Genomic DNA, 18,750 nt, shown 5'->3' on the forward strand with positions numbered 1-18,750 from the left:
TAATCAAACTTTAAGTAAGGAAGTGGTCAAAGCAACTTATTCTTCCCTTGTGGGAAATTCAATCCCATGCACAGAGGCCAGAGAGGCACTTAGGACTTCAAATGGTTGGATTTACAATAATTACTAAGGAAAACACTTCATTAAAACTGCTTTAGACGTAAAGGAAAGCTTTGATTCAGCTACAGTTGGACTACCTTTGGTTAACAGTGGTCGAAGATAAATGGGAGTGTAATGATTCCTTAATGGGATCCCCTCTTTTCCTGGGGTCTTAACTCAAAAGCATTATTATCCTCCTTGCTACAAATAAGACTCACAAGCTCCAACTGCTGGCCTCTACATGCACATGTCAAAAGGACGGAAAAATAAAAGTCTGCAGAACTAGTTGTGTACTCAGAGAAGCCACCACTAGATCTTAAATTCACCTTGCTAATTCTTACCTCATGGTCATTTCCGAGATTACATTTGTGTACGTAGTCATTCGGGGCTTGCTGAATCATGACTGTTGAACATATTGTCCGAGGGCCTCACACAGTCCGGTCATCCAATCCACACAAGAATTTAAATACATGATGTACAAGCTCTTTTACTATGGCAATATTTAGTCCTAAGACTCCAGGCAATAGACGTGTTCCTTAAAACTAGGTCTAAATAAACCAACTAAATAAAAAATACGTAAGTAACTTTTTGTGAAATGTAGAGAGTGACATTTAAAAAGCCTATCTACTCTTGTTTCAGTTTATTAGGACAGCATCAGTCCACTCTCAAAGCAGTCGTGGCGATTGCCTATCAATCAGAGGCGAGACCTTTAGGATGTATCCAAAGGCATATTATTTTTCTCTGTATCCATTTCTGTTGGTTTTCCTGTGCATTTTATTAATTTTATGTATTATTTTTTCTTTCCCCTTTTTAGCAAGTAAAATGAAAGCAAGTGTTTGATGTTGGATTGGATAGGAAAGGAAAATAAAGCCCTTGGAATCTGTCATTTCCTGTGAGCTGCATTTGATGTTGATTGCTTCTCCATGCCATTTCCATTATAAAAAATTGCAACTGAACAGTGTAAGAGCTATGATTTGTATAGGCAAATGGCAAATTTCTCAAGGACATTCCCTTGCTTATGATTTCAATAAAAAGATGCTTTCTACCTGTCCCGTGAAGCGAGATGGAGACTCTTTACTACTAGTGCTATTAGTAATGCCATTCCACACACCAAACAAACAAACAGAAAAACAGCAAAAAAAACCCCACAAAAAATGGAAAACAGCCACCATTCAGTGGACTGAGGCAAAGCGGGGGAAAATACACAAAGTAGATACGGTCTTTGCCATAGCAGCTTGAAAGAATACGGTACTTTTCCTTAAAAGCAAAATAGCATAATCTACATTAACGTAGTTAAATTTAACATCTCTAACCTCATTGCAGTGGCAATTTGTGAATTCTTAGGGTGACATTGAAGACCACAAAATTAAAGTTGAGTCAGATATTTCCAGTGGGTTATTTAAACAGAGACATTTTCAAACAGCTTACAGCAGATAGATAAGTAACTGCACTGCAGGAGTACATCTACGCTCCTCTCCCCAGTATTTTCCAGTGGGAGAACAACTTGAGTGTGAAGCTATATAGGTGTTTAACTTCACTTCTAAATGCACTCAGCCTTCTAATAAATCTGTGCTTGCAACATCCCTCCGGAATGAAATGGGTGACCTGGTTACCCAGGATATGGCGAACGCTGGTGTACTCAATGACAACTTTGCCTCTGTCTTCACTAGCAAATCCTTGATCCCACTGCCCAGGCCACAGAAGGCCGGTCAGTCTCACGACCGTGCCTGGCAAGATAATACAGCAGACCCTCCTGGAGACTATGCTCAGGCACATGGAAAACAAGGAGGTGATTGCTGACAGCCAACACGGCTTCACTAGGGGCAAATTGTGCCTGACAAACTTGGTAGCCTTCTATGATGGGGTTACAGCGTCCGTGGATAAGGGAAGGGCAACTGATATCATCTACCTGGACTTGTGCAAGGCATTTGACACTGTCCCATGTGACATCCTTGTCTCTAAATTGGAGAGACATGGATTTGATGGATGGACCACTCAGTGGATAAGGAATTGGCTGGATGGTCACACTCAAAGAGTTGTGGTCAACGGCTCAATGTCCAAGTGGAAAACGGTGACGAGTGGCGTTCCTCAGGGGTCAGTACTGGGACCAGCACTGTTTAACATCTTTGTCAGCGACACGGACAGTGGGATCGAGTGCACCCTCAGCAAGTTTGCCAATGACACCAAGCTGCGTGGTGTGGTCGACACGCTGGAGGGGATTGCCATCCAGAGGGACCTTGACAGGCTGGAGAGCTGGGCCCATGCAAACCACATGAAGTTCAACAAGGCCAAGTGCAAGGTCCTGCACATGGGTTGGCGCAATCCCAAGCACGACTATAGGCTTGGTGAGGAATGGATTGAAAGCAGCCCCGAGGAGAAGGACTTGGGGGTATTGATTCATGAGAAGCTCAACATGAGCCGGCAGTGTGCGCTTGCAGCCCAGAAAGCCAACCGTGCCCTGGGCTGCATGAAAAGAGGTGTGACCAGTAGGTCAAGGGAGGTGATCCTGCCCCTCTACTCGGCTCTTATGAGACCCCACCTGGAGTACTGCATCCAGCTCTGGGGGCCCCAGGACAGGAGAGACAACGAGCTGTTGGAGCGAGTCCAAAGCAGGACCACGAAGCTGACTGGAGGGATGGAGCACCTCTTGTATGAGGACAGGCTGGGAGAGCTGGGATTGTTCAGCCTGGAGAAAAGGCGGCTCCGGGGAGATCTAATTGCGGCTTACCAGTACCTGAAGGGGGCCCACAGGAAAGATGGTGAGGGACTGTTTATCAGGGAGTGTAGTGACAGGACAAGGGGTAATGGGTTCAAGCTGAAAGAGGGTCGATTTAGATTAGATGTTAGAAAGAAATTCTTTACTGTTAGAGTGGTGAGGAATTGGTATTGAGGTTGTGGAGGCCCCCTCCCTGGAAGCGTTTAAGACCAGGCTGGATGGGGCTTTGGGCAATGTGGTCTAGTGGAGGCTGTCCCTGCCCGTAGCAGGGGGGTTGGAACTAGATGATCTTTGAGGTCCCTTCCAACCCAAACCATTCTATGATTCTATGATTCTAACTTACAGTCCAGAGGAACACACAGCACCTTCCTCTGGAAGGACTGTTATGCTTGGTGACAAGGTATCTAGGACTTCTAGGCATTGCTAGATCTGTAAGACTTCAAATGTTGCAATGGCAGTGCCTCTTATTTCTTAGGTGTGTGCCGCTCTCGTGTGCACTGATCACATCTGTTTTGTTAGAACGGTCTCTCTCACCATCTTGTTCTGCTCCTTTGCCTCTCTCCCTTTTTTTCTGGTACTCTGGGATGGTAAAACTCCTGCTACAAGCAACTCTCTTCAGGTAATTAAAAAAAAAAAAGAAAAATAAATAAGTGGTTACTGTGATTACTCTGGGCAGCTTAAAAACCAACTAAATCATGATGGCCTTTCAAAAACTATGTCAAAGGCCAGCTGCAAACACAATGCAATGAATGTAGTAGACGCTTCAAAAGAACAAGTGTGCAGTGCCATCCTATGACAAAGGCAGGTGGGTAGCATCTCATCTGGTGAGGAGCAAAAAAAGGCCTTTTTCTGATTGCATATGTATGTAGCAGGGAGACACAAGCAGCCCTTGTATCTTGTCTCTTCAATCATCTATCCACAGCAGTACTACATAGCAAGTCAAAAGCAGGCTTGTGTACACTCAGATTTCTTCGCAATTCCATCTGCAAAATCCTGGCACGATCAGAGCTCAATTAATCCAAAAGACTGCCTGCTCTCCTGAAAACTCAGTTTCCATTTAAGATGACATAAACGAAGAGTATAAACCAATAGCTGGAGCAACCATAAACAAGTACTTCTCTAACTCTGCAATCTCTGAGGGCAGAAACAACCATCTATATTGTTGTCAATGCTTTTGGAAAGTAGACAGAACAGAAAAAGGTAATTTCTCCTCACCTTCTGGTGATTTAAAAGGGACAAAGGGTTAAAGAGTAGTATCTTTTTCTCCGCCTCTTCAAATGTGTGTACTTCCAAGTGAATAACCGTGCTGGCTGCATTCTGACAACATATTTAGAAATTTGGAAAAACAACAAGAGACTGTGGACAGAAAGGATGCTTTTTTTCCCCTCTCCAAACATACACAAAGACTGACTGATAGTTGAAAGAAAACATTTTTCCCCTCGAGACTTTGCCATCAACTCCATTAAACAGAGGTACATCAAACTTGAGACACCTGTTAAACAAAATATTACAGGAATACCATTGCTTCTTGCTGGTGGTGAGAAAAATGGTGCAAAACAAAGTATTCTGTCCTTTACTTCCTCAGTTAAAAACTCTCAAATTCCTTTTTTTTTTTTTTTAAAATACGCTCTCCCTTACATTTTAAAATTGCCAATAACTTCTTTGGGGGCAACTACGCTTTCATTGTACCAGTCAGTATTGCAGGACAATAATATTACACCATCTGTTTTCATGGCTTGTGTTAAATACAGTACAAAGAAATCAAATTATGGCCAGCCACATGCCTTTGGTAAAATTAAGTCTGGTGAGATCACATTTCCTTCAAACTCAGAAAGCCACATGTTGAAGGCATATAATGATTTAAAGTTCAATTCTATACAAACTTCTTTTCTTCCTCGAAGTAAAGTTTAACAGCTGTAACCCCACACAAATGCCAATTTCTGTGCTGCTCCAGAAGTACGATAAAAGTTTGGAACTTCAGAGCAGCTCTCCACATGCCTTGATCTCCATTAGGTTTGTGTTTCAGACAAGGGGTAGAAAGTCTAGTAAATATTCACAAACCTACAAGTCAAAGCAGTCATGATTCTTCCCCTTTTCACAATTATCAGTGATAAATATTCTTAGTTTTTAAAAAACGTTCTGTAGTAACACATGCGGCTCATTTAAGCAACTGACGGTCTTCTCCTTTGAGGCGTTTTTTCTGGGGCTGTACAAAGTCATCATCTGAGTCATCAGTATGTTCTGGATTATTTTTTTCACTCTGGCAGTTGGGTTGTACAGGGAACTTTCTCTCAGGATAAAGGTTCCTTAGAAGTTCTTCAAAGTACTCTTCAAGTTTCATGCCGGCATCAGCCACTTCTGAATCAGGCTGTTGGGTGAATTAACAACATCAACGCATCACGAAATAGCTTTATACTTAGATCACATTAGTTTTAAATGCTCTTACAAAGTACAACATGTGGAACACAGGATCCCAAAGAGCACAAGCCTACAAAACAGAGGGCGAGGGCAGATTTTTTTGGCCAACACCCCCAATGATTTTTTTCTCTGATGGATTATCACAAAAGCCAATTGCAAAAGCCATACTGCCTGGGTTCTGAAAGCTATATAAAGAGATTCTAAAAACTCTTAAATCTTGATCAAACAACAAAAAAACCCCCAAACAAACCACAAAAAACCCAAACAAAAAACCCCACCAAAAAACCCCGAAACAAACCCCAAAGTTGGGTTATGCTGTGAAATATATAGGTAAGCCTTCAGGGTGTTGAAGTGTTTTGGAACAACTGCTTGAAATGCTAGAATTTCTCTAGCTTACAGACCTTTTTTAATTATTCTGAAATTATTACTAGGATAGATGATGACTGTAACCTAAGATTAGGCAGTCCTAAAGTCACTCATAGCCACCACAGCTGATCAGTTTCCTGAAGTGGAGGTCACCATGGCAGAAGTATTCCCAGCTATTGAGGATGACTGGATGAGAACCCCATTGAGGCCACTTAGAGAAATCTTTATTCCCGGTGGAATTCCCGCTCATTTTGTGGTCCTGCATCTCTTTTTCACCACGTGTTCCCTTATGTGCAGTGAGGGATAACAATAATCACTCATCATGCAATAAGAAATCATAAGGGTGAGTACAGAGTTTCCCTGAATGAAAATCCCACTGAATTTAAGATTTGAGGCAAGGAGGATTAAACCCATTTTTAAATCAAATGCCCATCATTAACTTCTATGAAAAACAATTGCCCTGTTCTTTACCTGTGTCCTGCCATTCAGCCAGCGTGTTTGTTACAATCCTCTTTCCTTCTATGGAAGGTTCTACACTGCACAGCCATCTAACACCACAGTAGTTTCAAGCATGATCTACGTTTTCACTGCGGTCTCATCATCAAAGTTTGTTTAATACAGTAAATTCTTGTGTTGTAAGTTCTACCCCCACTACAGTTTTCCTGAAAGCAACTAAGCCTACAAAACCAGATAAACGTATCTACTTTTCTAACCTCATTAAATTCAGCACAGTTTTGGAAAATCAGTCTGAAATCAGCCACAAAATCTTCCGGCTTTGTGTAGAATGAATTGGTCACTTCAAGTCTTTTCTTGATGGTTGACAAGTCCATAGGCTTTTTGATTATTTTGTAGTAATCAGGAACCTAAGTGGAAAATAATTTTTTTTACTGAATGCAGCTATGTTCATTACTTATTTTATAAACCTTTAGCTCTGAGGGAGGGGGCAAGATTTAGTCTCATCTTCAACATAAAATTCTAAGATAGAAAATTGTACTTTTAACATATATGCAGACAGTTTCTGGAATAACAGTGAACTGGAAAGCTAGTTTTGCTGGCTAAAATGTACTCCTCTCAATGCCTATTTTAAAATAAAAGAAAAACAAATAAAAAACTAACCTACATTGACTACATACCATAGAGCAAACAATTTGGACATTATTTTTTGATGTAGTGAAATGAGCCAACTATTAAAGTTTCACTCTCAAAACCACCATATAACAACTTTGGCAACTCACCCAGAGACGGTACACGGGTTGCTTAAAACAAATTTTGGTCATGAAATATGTCCTTGGAAATGGTGGAAAATTTCAGAGATATCAATGATTTTGGCACCTTAAACTGTAGTTGTAAGATTAAGATTTATTCTTTCTTTAGAAAGAACTAGAAATTAGAAAACAAGATATGAAATGCAATCATAATATTTTTATCGTTTTTCCTAACTAGATTCATATTTTAAGAGAAATGCTATAATACCTGAATTTAGTAATACATGACCATCATATGATTAATCAATTAATCTCGTGTCCTGTCTTATTATTAAACTCTGTGGAATGTTCTTCAAAAGAAGAATTCTTATTCAAATGAAATAAAAAGGGTACATAGGAGCATATTACTTATTGATGAATTCTTTTCCCATTGACTTGTCCTGAAGAAGTAAAAACAATGTACTTTTCACCTGATCACACTGGTAACTCTTCCATGTATCCTTGGACTCCTAATGCACCCCGGTATTATTTACTGTGTTAAAATAAATTTCAAGCTAATAATAAAAAATTCAGTTTCATGTTAGTACTATGGAGCACTTTAATTCTCAAAAACCAAGTAATTTTTTTTAAAAAAACAAACATAACTGAATTCACCTTTTTAGTGATATCACTCAGCATTGTGAAATCAGCAGTGTCAAAACTTAATTTTTGTGTCTATTATTGGAGAATTAAGTAAAATCAGTTCTTGGGGAATTTTACTAGCAAATCCCCTTCAAATCCAATGCTTCAACTTTTAATTCCCCTTCAGACAGTTTTAATAAAGTTAAACACATTTAATACACTCAAGGGCTTGGAAATTTGCCTTCTGATAATGTACCATGCATGATGGGACATAAAAACGCCATAAGAAACGTTCCAATTATGCTACTAAAATAAAATGGAAACAAGTGAAGTACATACAGTGGGAGGAACTGGATCTTGAAAAGCAAGACTCATTTCATGACAGTAGAGGTATAGCAGCAGTCTTTCACACTTCTGCGTCAAGAAAAGTAGAGAGCCAAGTAATTAGAGACTCCTACGTGATTTGTTCTAAAATAACAAACTACAGAAAATACCAAACAGATGCTGAGTACTCCCCCAGCCCCTAAGCAGGGAAGTGAGCACACAAACTGTATGTGGAAGCAAGATTAACTGTCATAGCTGGTGGCCTACAGAATTCCTTCTCTGCAACAGATACATCATTATCAACTCTCAAATGCATGCTATGAAATCTCATACAGTTACTAACAGTGTTATTCAGCATTTTCAAGCCCAGTAGACATTCCAGGGAATAAAAAAAGCATGCGTGGCTCTTGGTGCTTTACAAATACTCAGAGATAGCAGTAATATTTTTCCTGATCTGGGAATAACTGCTCTGTAACTTCAAAGCCTACAGTGCTTTTTGTTAGCAGCAGGAAGGAGTATCTTTTCTTTGTGTATCCAAATACATTAAACTGGATCTTGAGCCTTGAAAGAGATTCTAAGAACAGTTTCGTGTGATTTTCTGCTTGCTGATCCTTTGTCAGAATATTTGCAGGTCTTATAACATACATTTTTGTAACTTACATTTAAAGCAAAATACAGAGCTAGTTTTTTTTTCATTTTAGGTAGCAGCGCATGTAAATAATGGTTATACAGGTAGATTAAGACACCAAATAAAATACTAATTTCAGTGTATTTACACAAGTTGCCAACTGAAACCAAGTAAAACACTGCTGAAAGTTTCCAATACAGCTCAAAATTGCTTAAAAAAAGTTTTAAATAATAATAAAACAACTACAAAGCAATAAGAAAAATTTAAAAAAGGGAAAACACCCTCCCCAAACCCCCAAGAATCCAAAAGATTCTGTCAAGCAGTTCAACTGTCTGCTCAAAGGCACAATTTTTTTTCTTTTAACTCTGAGGTTCAAGGAAAAAAACAAAAATTGGAAATCCACTGCTTGCTTTGTAGCTTTTCCACCAGAACATTCAAAAGCTGCAAAACAGATAGCAGTTATTCCCAGAGACTAGTGTTAATGTCTGCAATATCAGTATTGCATATCTGTATATCTTCATTATGAAAGAACCACCTTAATTTTTAAAAATGATGTTGACAAAGTGCTTTAAAGACTAAAACTATCAGTTGATAATGTCAATCTATGCCAAATTTGGAACGCACAGAGAAAAAATTCTCCATGCAAGGTCACTGTGTACGAGAGCTCTGTTAGAAACAGCACTTGGTAATTCCTAGAACACAGTCCCATTTCAGAGCACCAGATCACAACCACTCCTCAGACATTCAGAATGTGTTTTTCAGCATGTTTACATGAAGGTTGCAATGATCTCAGAGCTTATGTAAAAGTTAGTTCTCCTTTTTTGCCATCACTTTTAAAAAGATGCATACATTTCAGAATACAAGCAGCAGCAAGACAGTACTTATTTTATCCTTACCCTACGGTCTATTGGCGCCAAACCCACGGTGTCTTCCAATTTTCTTTTTTCAGAGCCTTGAGCGGGTTTATCACAGTCATATTCAACTTCTGGCTTGGACAAATCTCGACAGAATGTACAAATCCACTCTCCACTAAAAATGACAGACAGACATTGACCTCAGTGATGTAGCACACTCTTGACAAAAGGCTTTCCACAAATTTCTGGATAAGTTCCTCATATGTGGGGTGGTTTTTTTCTGCATTGTGTGTTGGGTTTTTGTTGTTTTTTAAACGCTACAAAAAGTGGAGGCTGCTGGCAAAAATGCTTTATTAGAACTTTGTTTCCTTTTTAATGGTACTGGTGTCATTAAAGGTGTCTTAACAGGAAAATGGTTTGTCATAATAGACAAATGGTGTCTACCTTTGTTAGTACTGCAATTTTTCACTTGAGCTCATAGGATTTAAGCAAAGTACTATTAAAAGTTGTTTCCTAACTGCAGAGAGCCGGAATTAATCGTATAGGCCTAACAGAAGGAAAAGTGTTGGTGTTATATGGCAAGAACTATACATTCTCTCTACAAGCTTGATCTACAACATATTACCACTCTATATAGATTACCCTAGACAAGATTTTTTTGAAAACTGGAAATTCTTTACTCCCTAAAACTTTCGGATGTTCCCAAATTTCTCAGTTAGTCTACCAAAATCCTATAGATTTAAACAACAGCATAAGATTATGACAAAATTAGTTCTTGCAAGCTATGATCACTGATTTGCTAATAGAATTTGTGAACCTCGAGGTTTTGAAAAATGTATGAAGAGTCTATGTTCTTAATATAGTTCTCCACAAATGAAGAAACTTGCATGCTTGCAAATAACCACAAGAGGGCTGAATTGTACTTCTTATAAGGTAGGCAGAATTCAGCAATAACCAGTTATGAGATCTAACTGCATGTATTTACTCAGAGGTATGTTGTAATAATATCTTTGTAAATAGGAATTAGTTTCTGCAACACCTTTTAGTTCATTTCAATAGTAAGGCATATTTTCCAAGTTAAAAAAAAAATCTTGAGTGTTTTTTAGAGTAATCCAAAGATAACCACCATCTGTTAGTTGAGCATACAGCAGTAAATAATGAGCATTTTCCTTCAAAGGCACTTTTACCTTCTACTGTCTTAACTTGACCAAGTTATTTATATGACAGTGTCACCTCTGTGCCTGGACTAGCATCAGAGAAATGATGTGGTAGATACACAAAAATAGATACAGGCCATGATCTAAAGATCTTATGATACAAGTAAACAGGAAACATATGAAAGATGGAGGAATGATGCATTTAAATATCCAAGAATCAGGAATAGTGTGGTGGGTTGGAGTGAAGGAAAAAAGATGCAGTGACCCTGTGGATCTATAGGGGAAATTGTTCTATCCACCTGAAGCAAGAACAAAAAGCAATCATGAAAGTAGTAGACTGACACTGCTGACATAATAATAAAGGCATTATTTTGTTTGTTTGAAGGAACTAATGCTAAGAGACCCAAGTTTGTTCAGCAGACTGTTACAGCTGCAAAAAAAAACCCCAGACCAAAACAAAACCAAAACACAAAGAGGAAAACAAAAACCTGATACATCTGAAGCCAGGAGAAAAAATAAGCTAACCGTGGTTCTGAAGTCCAGGAACACAGTACGCTTGTGTTAATAAGCACCTTTACAAATTTGAACACTTGTCAGAAAAGTAGGTTTTGCCTCCCTTGCCCCTGGACATCATCATCTCAGTTTCCACAGAATGATCCAGTAAAAAAAAAAAGAAATTTTAAAGACTTGTTCCTGACCTTTAATTTTAATAGAAACAGAGCCTTGTGAATACATAGTTATCTACCTGCTTAAAGATGATTTTTTTCCTTGTCAGAAAGACACAAACGTTTATTAGTTTAAGTGCTTACTGTAATTTTACTGGGTTTTGCTCATGGCACAAAGCTGTAACATAGTATCACTTTGTTTAAAAAAACAAAAAACAAACTGTAATTTGAAGTTTCAAGAGGTAAAACAAACATTTTTAGGTGACATTTCTAGTGATATTTTAAAAAATAGATATGAACAAGCATACTTCTGCAAGCAGAGTAGCACAGAGATGATCAATGTACTAAACTAAGTTGCTATCCAAATGTTTTACACCAGCAAACTATGCTGATATTTAGTAAGAAAACCTAGTATTTATAAAAGCATTAAACAATGAACGTGTTATGACAGATGTTTTTATCCTTTAATACTAATAAGCTTATTGCATAGCATTTCCAAACTGGAACATTGCAAAATGCCATTTATTTTAATCAAAGACACTAATTCCAGAAGCAAATGCCAGTAATGCTTATGACAACAACCTACTTAAGACTGTATTTTTAAACTCAAGAAATTGAGGAGTTGTTTTGTAACAGTCAATCAAGAAAGCCTATTGCTTGTTTCAGTGTTGAACAAGATGTGACAAAGATGTCAATCACTACATCCCATGCTTGGAGTGTAGCCATGTTTAGCACTATAGTAAATAATATATTTAACGCTATATTAGCTTAGATTAAGTTTTTTTTATTATTATTAAAGAAGTGTAAATCTTTTATGTCATCCCTAAAACATTTTATGACAGACTGGTAATCTGTGGCCCAATTTTAATAACAGATGCCCTGGATATAAGTGATCTTGCTTAATTGTCAAATAAGTGAAGAGTTCTATTATTGTGGCTGCAAATCTGTAAAGTTAAACTGGAGGTTCAACACAAATTCAAATGTTTGCCAATTAATAAAACCTCTGGATTCAAGACTTCAAAGATGACACTGCTTCCTTCGAGGCTGAAACTTCTTGTACTGGGTTTCACAATACAAAGCTTAAGTCAATGCAAGTTTAGACGGAATTGAAGCGGTGATAATTACCTTGGAAAGCTCACCAATGTAGGGACATGACAAGAAAGATGGAATACTTTGGGACACTTCTCACAGCAAAGGAGCTCCCCTCCATTTTGACATACAGCACACCAATCTTCATTGGGATCATCCTCTTTTCTGCCCTCCCCGATGTGGGATGGGCCTATCCATCCTGTCTTCCCACCGGATGCGTTCTCCTGCAGCATCCCCGGCTGATCGTCTGTGCTGTCCGGTGCATCTGTTCTTAAGACAGCTTCATCAGAAGTGGAATTATGATTGCTATCTAACAGCAATGAAGTAAGTATGCTTCTTGAAAAGGTGGCCTGTAAGAAGAAACAAAGGAAGCCAGATTATAATATTTTTGTGAATTTACATGACTCTAACAACAAATAAACTGACCAGAATAACAAATTCATATGCAAGCAGACACACACCTTGCAACGTGCATGCAAAAATTACTATCATCTTATAGTGTCAGGCAACTAGATACAAGAAATTAGCCTGAAAAGCTATTTACTGCTCCACTAATAAAAACCTAATTTCTGATGCCCCAAAAGCCTAGCAACCTTATTTGTGTATATTAGTGCACTGTGATTAGAAACACTTCCTAGCGCCACATGAAAATTTGATGTTTGCAAGCTATTTCCTGCCTTCCCAGGTTTTCAATGGATAAAAGCAGTCTGATAGCACCAGTTAATTAATTGAATTGGCAGCAGAGCTAGTCTGATTTTGAGTATCACCTCTTCCTTTTATTTAGCATTTTAGTTTTCCCCTGAAAAAGTCCCCAACAGAACATTAGTAAATTATTTCATTCCCCATAAATGCACAATACCCTCCAGTAAAGAGAAAGGAGATCTTTATAACTGTTAATATTACATTCCGAGGCCGGGATTCCTCATCCGTTTCTTGCTTCACTATAACAATTGGGAAATCAAAGTTCTCATTTGGTGCACTTGACTCCTGTTTAATTCTGATCGGCTCCAACATAACAACCGGGACTTTGTGTGTTGAATCAGCTCCTGGTGGCCTGCTGGAGGAGCCAGAACTGTAAATGACACAAAAAGGTAGGAAAAAAAGGAAATTAAGAGTCAGAACTGGATGCTTTTTATACACTGATGCTTTCTGAGACCTCAAGATGCTAATCCATTTTGCTTCTTTGAATCCCAAGGACTACAGTATTACTTCTATAGAATACAACATCCAAGTTTATTTAATTTCATGTATATTGAAAAGGCATTACAAAAAGGGAAAATTTTAATGGCGTAGTTCCAGAACTAGAGAATTACTCATGGTTTTACTTCCCATTAGTGCAAGATTTGCAAATAATCTGTTTCTTTTAGGTCATACACAAAAAAGAACTCCCACGGCACGTTAACCCACTTTGGAGGAGATGCAGCTGTATTTTGGGGAAGGCCAGTGTTTCTCCAGAGCTGAACTGATCATTCTAAACCACACAAGTGAATAAGCCAGATAAAACACACATTTACATTATCTGTGAAGAGTTTCTTACAGCCTAGGAGCTTTACCAAAACTGGTCCCTACTTTTAGAACTAGATCTGTCTTTTTTCATTTGTTTATAGTTATAATAGGATGAGAATGGACAAACTCAAGCATTACCAGCTTATTATTGTTTTTAATAATAATGAGGAATTTTAATTCTAACAAAATTAAATCAAGCAGCAGCAGCTAGAATCACATTTTTTAAACACAAGTAAAAGACTCTTCAAACATTTAAACATTTCACAAGCATCCTTCACAGAATTTACCACGCAAATGGAAGAGAAAAGTATTCTATATTAAAAAGCATCTGCATTTCCAATTCAAGTAGGATGAATGTCATCCGATTTTTCTCTGCATGAAAAATTAATCTCATGTCAGATGTATGCTCTAATTTACTGGAACACATTAATGGGTCTGCACTCTTCAAACAACATTGTGTAAATCTATTTGTTCATTAATATTCCATCACTAAAGAATAAAAACATTTGTGTAGACTCTCAGTAGATATCTAGCGCTCACTTAACTAACTGTATTATGGCAGAAAAAATTCTCAACAATCCTCTTTGTAACATCAGTTCCTTACATCTAAACTCATTTATAGTTTCACGAGGACTTTTAATATGCAACTTTTTCCTTTAGCTGATTTTTCTGAATTTAAAACCTAATTTAGAATTGGCATTCTTCTAATACTGCCAACCTTGCCATCATTTACAGAGTTAATACATTTTTAGATGTGCTATTAATACATTTCAAACTAAATTACTACTTTTAGAATGTAAAGAGTGCAGTAATAACTATCAGGCCTGGCCTGTTAACAGAGAAGGTGAGGCAAATTAACTTCTATATGTATTAATGTGAGAAGAGACTGAGGCATGTTCTATGGAGTTGGAAGTTACATTTTCTTCTTTCCTACTCTTTCCTTACCTCTCCCTGCTCCCAACACTGGAGGCACTGGGTGAACGAATTGGAGGCTGTATGTTTGTCACACTGACTCCTCCTAGGACAGAAGAATCAGATTAGAAAAAAACACAAGTCTGCGCCGAGTCTGAGATGCAGCTCAGAGAAGCACACAGGTTTTGGGGGAAAATTCTCCTACACTGTCATTTATTTAACCCACATCTCATTTAATACAAATTCATGAGAGGGTAAGAAGCATGGGATAATAGAAAGAAGAACTAAAAAGGGGCCCATTGCATGTAAGCATGCTGATGGGTCAGTACCTTTTTGCCTGGCTGACAGCTCCACTTGATCACTGCAGTTTGTTTTGTCTTACCTTATGTGCTGGTTTTGAGTGGGGTGGAGTTAATTTTTTCCATAGTAGCTAGCATGAGGCTATGTTTTGCACTTGTGCTGAAAACAGTGTAGATAATTCAGAGATGTTTTTGTTATTACTGAGCAGTGCTTACACAGAGCCAAGGCCATTTCTGCTTCTCACACCACCCCACCAGTGAGCAGGCTGGGGGTGCACAAGAAGTTGTGTGCAAGGGACAGCTGACCCCAAGTGACCAAAGGGATATTCCATACCATATGATGTCATGCTCAGCATATAAAGCTGGGGGCAGAAGGAGGAAGGAGGCAGCAGTGTTCAGAGTGATGGCGTTTGTCTTCCAAAGTAACCATTATGTGTAACGGAGCCCTACTTTCCCGGAGATGGCCGAACACCTGCCGGCCAATGGGAAGTGGTGAATGAATTCCTCGTCTTGCTTTACTTGTGTGCGCGGCTTTTGCTTTACCTATTAAACTGTCTTTATCTCAAGCCACGAGTTTTCTCACTTTTACCTTCCCAATTCTCTCTCCCATCCTGCTGGGGGGTAGTGAGTGAACAGCTGTGTGGTGCTTAGTTGCCAGCTGGGGTTAAACCACAACAGCCCTTTTTGGCACAAAATGTAGGGCTCAAAGGGTTTGAGATAATGACAGATTTGATTGGAATGTGCTAGATCAAATTTATAGCTGTTATTGCTGTTTAGGTAGTAACTGGCAGGCTCCTGTGCTTGCCATGGGGTTTGCTTGCCTTACTGTATAGTAGAGTCCAGTGCTCGTTAGCATCTGCTTTTTGCTTTTGCTGCTCATTGTGCTGTGCTGCGCCTACGAACATTTTGATAACAGCAATGACAATGCGCCTGGGCTAGCAGATGGCCAGGGCATCGCTCCTGTACTGGACAGGCTGGAACTCCTGTGTGCACTCAAGTCGAAGAGACTGTGACCTGTGGATGAATCCACACCAAAGCAGGTACATCTCGAAGCACCTGTGGCTGTGGTTATGTCCATCCTGCAACAGGTATAGTTCTGAAGGGAACGTGGCCCAAGGGTAAGTCCACACTGGAGAAGGTACACCTCGAAGCATCTGTGGCCGTGCATGAGGTGATGCTGGAGCACCTCAAAGCACTGGCCATGGATAAGCCCATGACAGAGCAGGTACTGCCCTGGAGGGACTGCAACCATGGGTAAGGCCATGTTGGAGCAGGTTCATTCCTGAAGGGACTGTGGCTCTGAGTAAGGCCACGCTGGAGCAGACACATCTCAAAGCAACTGTGGCTGTGGATAAGTGTATGCTGCAGCAAATATACCCCTGGAGAGACTGTGGCTCATAGATAAGGCTCCACTTGGAGCAGGTACACCTCTAAGGGACTGCAGTCTGCAGATAACGTCAAGCCATAGCAGGGGAGGAGCTCATTGCAACGTTAAACCCTATAACGTGTCCCAAAGGGATCAGGGGTGGAGATTGTAATGGAAATACCGTTAACCCATGATTTGAGATGCATGTTATGGGAATTACTGTAGCAGGAATCACCTGAACCAATGGAGGACAAGCCTTACAAGAAGCAGTGCGAATGCAGCAGTTGACCTGACCTGAGCTGGCTTTGGTGCCCAGAAACTCCACGCAACAGACTACCTCTCCTGTTCTGAATGACCACCATAACAGATGGAGCCCAAAGTCATGGGCTAAATGAACTCAACAGACATTTTGTGGGCATTTTATGGACACTTTACAAGACTGGTCCATAGACCAAGGGAATGATATCTGTGTATTATATCAAAGGATGAAAACGGGAGTGGTGGTTAATAAGGATGTATTGGATAGTGTAGGACCTGAGCATGACATAAATGGTATGGAATAAGGAGTGGAGAATGTGCTGGTTTTGACTGGGAATAGAGTTAATTTTTCCATAGTAACTAGTAGGGGGCTATGTTTTGGATTTGTGCTGGAAACCGTGTTGATAATACAGAGATGTTTTTGTTACTGCTGACCACTACTTACACAGAGTCAAGGGCTTTTCTGCTTCTCACACTACCCCGATGCAAAGTGGTATATTAATTCCTTGTTTTGCTTTGTTTGTGTGCGTGGCTTTTGCTTTACTTATTAAACTGTCTTTATCTCAGCCCACGAGTTTTCTCTTTTACCTTTCCCATTCTCTCCTCCGTCCCACCATGGGGGCAGTGAGCAAGTGGCTGCATGGTGCTTAGTTGCCAGCTGGAGTTAAACCACAACACCTTATTAAATTCTAGCGGATCTCCGAGGAGATCTTCTAGGAAACTTTAAGCTGGCGAGTAGGAAGAGGTCTGGGGGCCAGATATGAAAGAGACCAAAGGTCTGGGGACCAGATAGCCAAAAGACTTGTGAAGCACATTTTTGTTGAGCATTGGTCCTGAGAAACCAGAGTGGGCTGTCCGTGCTGTCTGCGAATGCATTATCGACGCATCTCAGCTGATCTGCCCAAGTGCGTAAATGCCACACGAGTGCATGACCATTGCACCAGTGCTTATTGGGAATTCACGCTCACATAGACTCACTACAGGTCAGATCAGGAAATGGGAGTAAGAAGCAGTGGCTGATTGCCACCAGGCATGGTGACAGGAATCCCCTGGGTCCTCCAAGTCCACCACATTTAGCTATCCATAACAATAACTTCTCTGGTCAGCCTGTGTCAGTGCTGCACTACCCTTCCAGTGGAAAAGATTTCTAATATCCAGATTGAACTTCCCAACTCACCATTTGTAACCACTGTCTCCTGTTACATTGTATCTTGCTTTTTCAAATACTTGTCTCCCACCACAGCTTTAGGTTTTAATTTGATGTACCTCTAAGAGCGCCACTTTTCTATGGATTTCTATCCAATTTACTAACATCTGCTATGTTTTTCCCTCCCTGTTTTTAAGATCTCAACACTTACTTTTGTTCAACAATCATTTTGTACAATGATAAAATATTGTCTCAACTTTACCTCCTACTAGGGTTTCTACATCTTTGCCTTCATTTTCATATTTCTCATCTTTGATATAAAATAGAAGTACCTAATTCTAGTATCAGTGTTATCATTGTCAGCTTAGATTTTTCCATTACACCACTTAAAACAGAAAATTGCACCACATTCCAATTACCTGAAAGGCCTGGTGATGGTGATGGCACCGATGAATTTGGTGACTGCACAGTTCTGTTTGTAGGGGGTTTTGGCTGATTCTGCTCCGTAGTGCCATCCTTCCTTACAACATTATCCAGTGTGATGTTTCCTGAACAATCAATCTAAAGGTGGGGAAGAGAGGGGAAGCAGTTACAGTGTGTGCATGTGTGACACATGCACATACTGCCATACTGTTATTTTGAAGGTGAAGATCAAAATGCACTTCACCTAACTTCAGCCATCCAAAAAGTGAGGTGGTTACTTTAAAACAGGTCATCTTGCTTTCTCTAAAAAGAACAGAAATTGCCAAATCCAGACAGTGCTTCATTTTAAGATCAGATGATACTATAAGTGCCAATTTTTCTCCATCAGCTACAAAGAAGGCTTACATCAGACAGGTAGCTTTCACACGTTGAAGTATGAGATGAATTTTTATCTCCACACCTTTTGAAATGCTGTTATATCCTCTAAAAAAAGATAACACGAACTTGTAGATATCTGAAATCTACATTAATTCACTAGTGTTTAGCAGTACTGGAAGAACCTCAAGGGACACTCAATTCCATCTGTCCCACATACCTTCTAGGTGGGAGCCATTGAGCTGGTTTTGGCTGGGATCAAGTTAATTTTCTTCATAGTAGCTGGTATGGGGCTGTTTTGGATTTGTGCTGAAAACAGTGTTGA

At 39.5% G+C, this 18,750-nt stretch overlaps 1 protein-coding gene across 1 annotated transcript in view; it reads right to left on the minus strand.

The window, feature by feature from the left end:
• Positions 1-1,376: 1,376 nt before the first annotated feature.
• Positions 1,377-18,750, minus strand: part of TRIM24 (tripartite motif containing 24) — a 67,893-nt gene continuing 50,519 nt past the window's right edge. Inside the window, exons 12-20 of the mRNA XM_075755269.1 lie at positions 18,047-18,188; positions 14,591-14,663; positions 13,043-13,211; positions 12,176-12,489; positions 9,271-9,403; positions 7,762-7,836; positions 6,310-6,459; positions 3,156-5,180; positions 1,377-1,680 (exon numbers count right to left, since the gene is read on the minus strand). Coding sequence (XP_075611384.1) covers positions 4,971-5,180; positions 6,310-6,459; positions 7,762-7,836; positions 9,271-9,403; positions 12,176-12,489; positions 13,043-13,211; positions 14,591-14,663; positions 18,047-18,188 — 1,266 coding nt within the window. The 3' untranslated portion in view covers positions 1,377-1,680; positions 3,156-4,970. The remainder of the gene's footprint in view (positions 1,681-3,155; positions 5,181-6,309; positions 6,460-7,761; positions 7,837-9,270; positions 9,404-12,175; positions 12,490-13,042; positions 13,212-14,590; positions 14,664-18,046; positions 18,189-18,750) is intronic.

Source organism: Balearica regulorum, chromosome 1 (genome assembly GCF_011004875.1).
Source record: "Balearica regulorum gibbericeps isolate bBalReg1 chromosome 1, bBalReg1.pri, whole genome shotgun sequence".
Lineage (NCBI taxonomy): Eukaryota > Metazoa > Chordata > Aves > Gruiformes > Gruidae > Balearica > Balearica regulorum.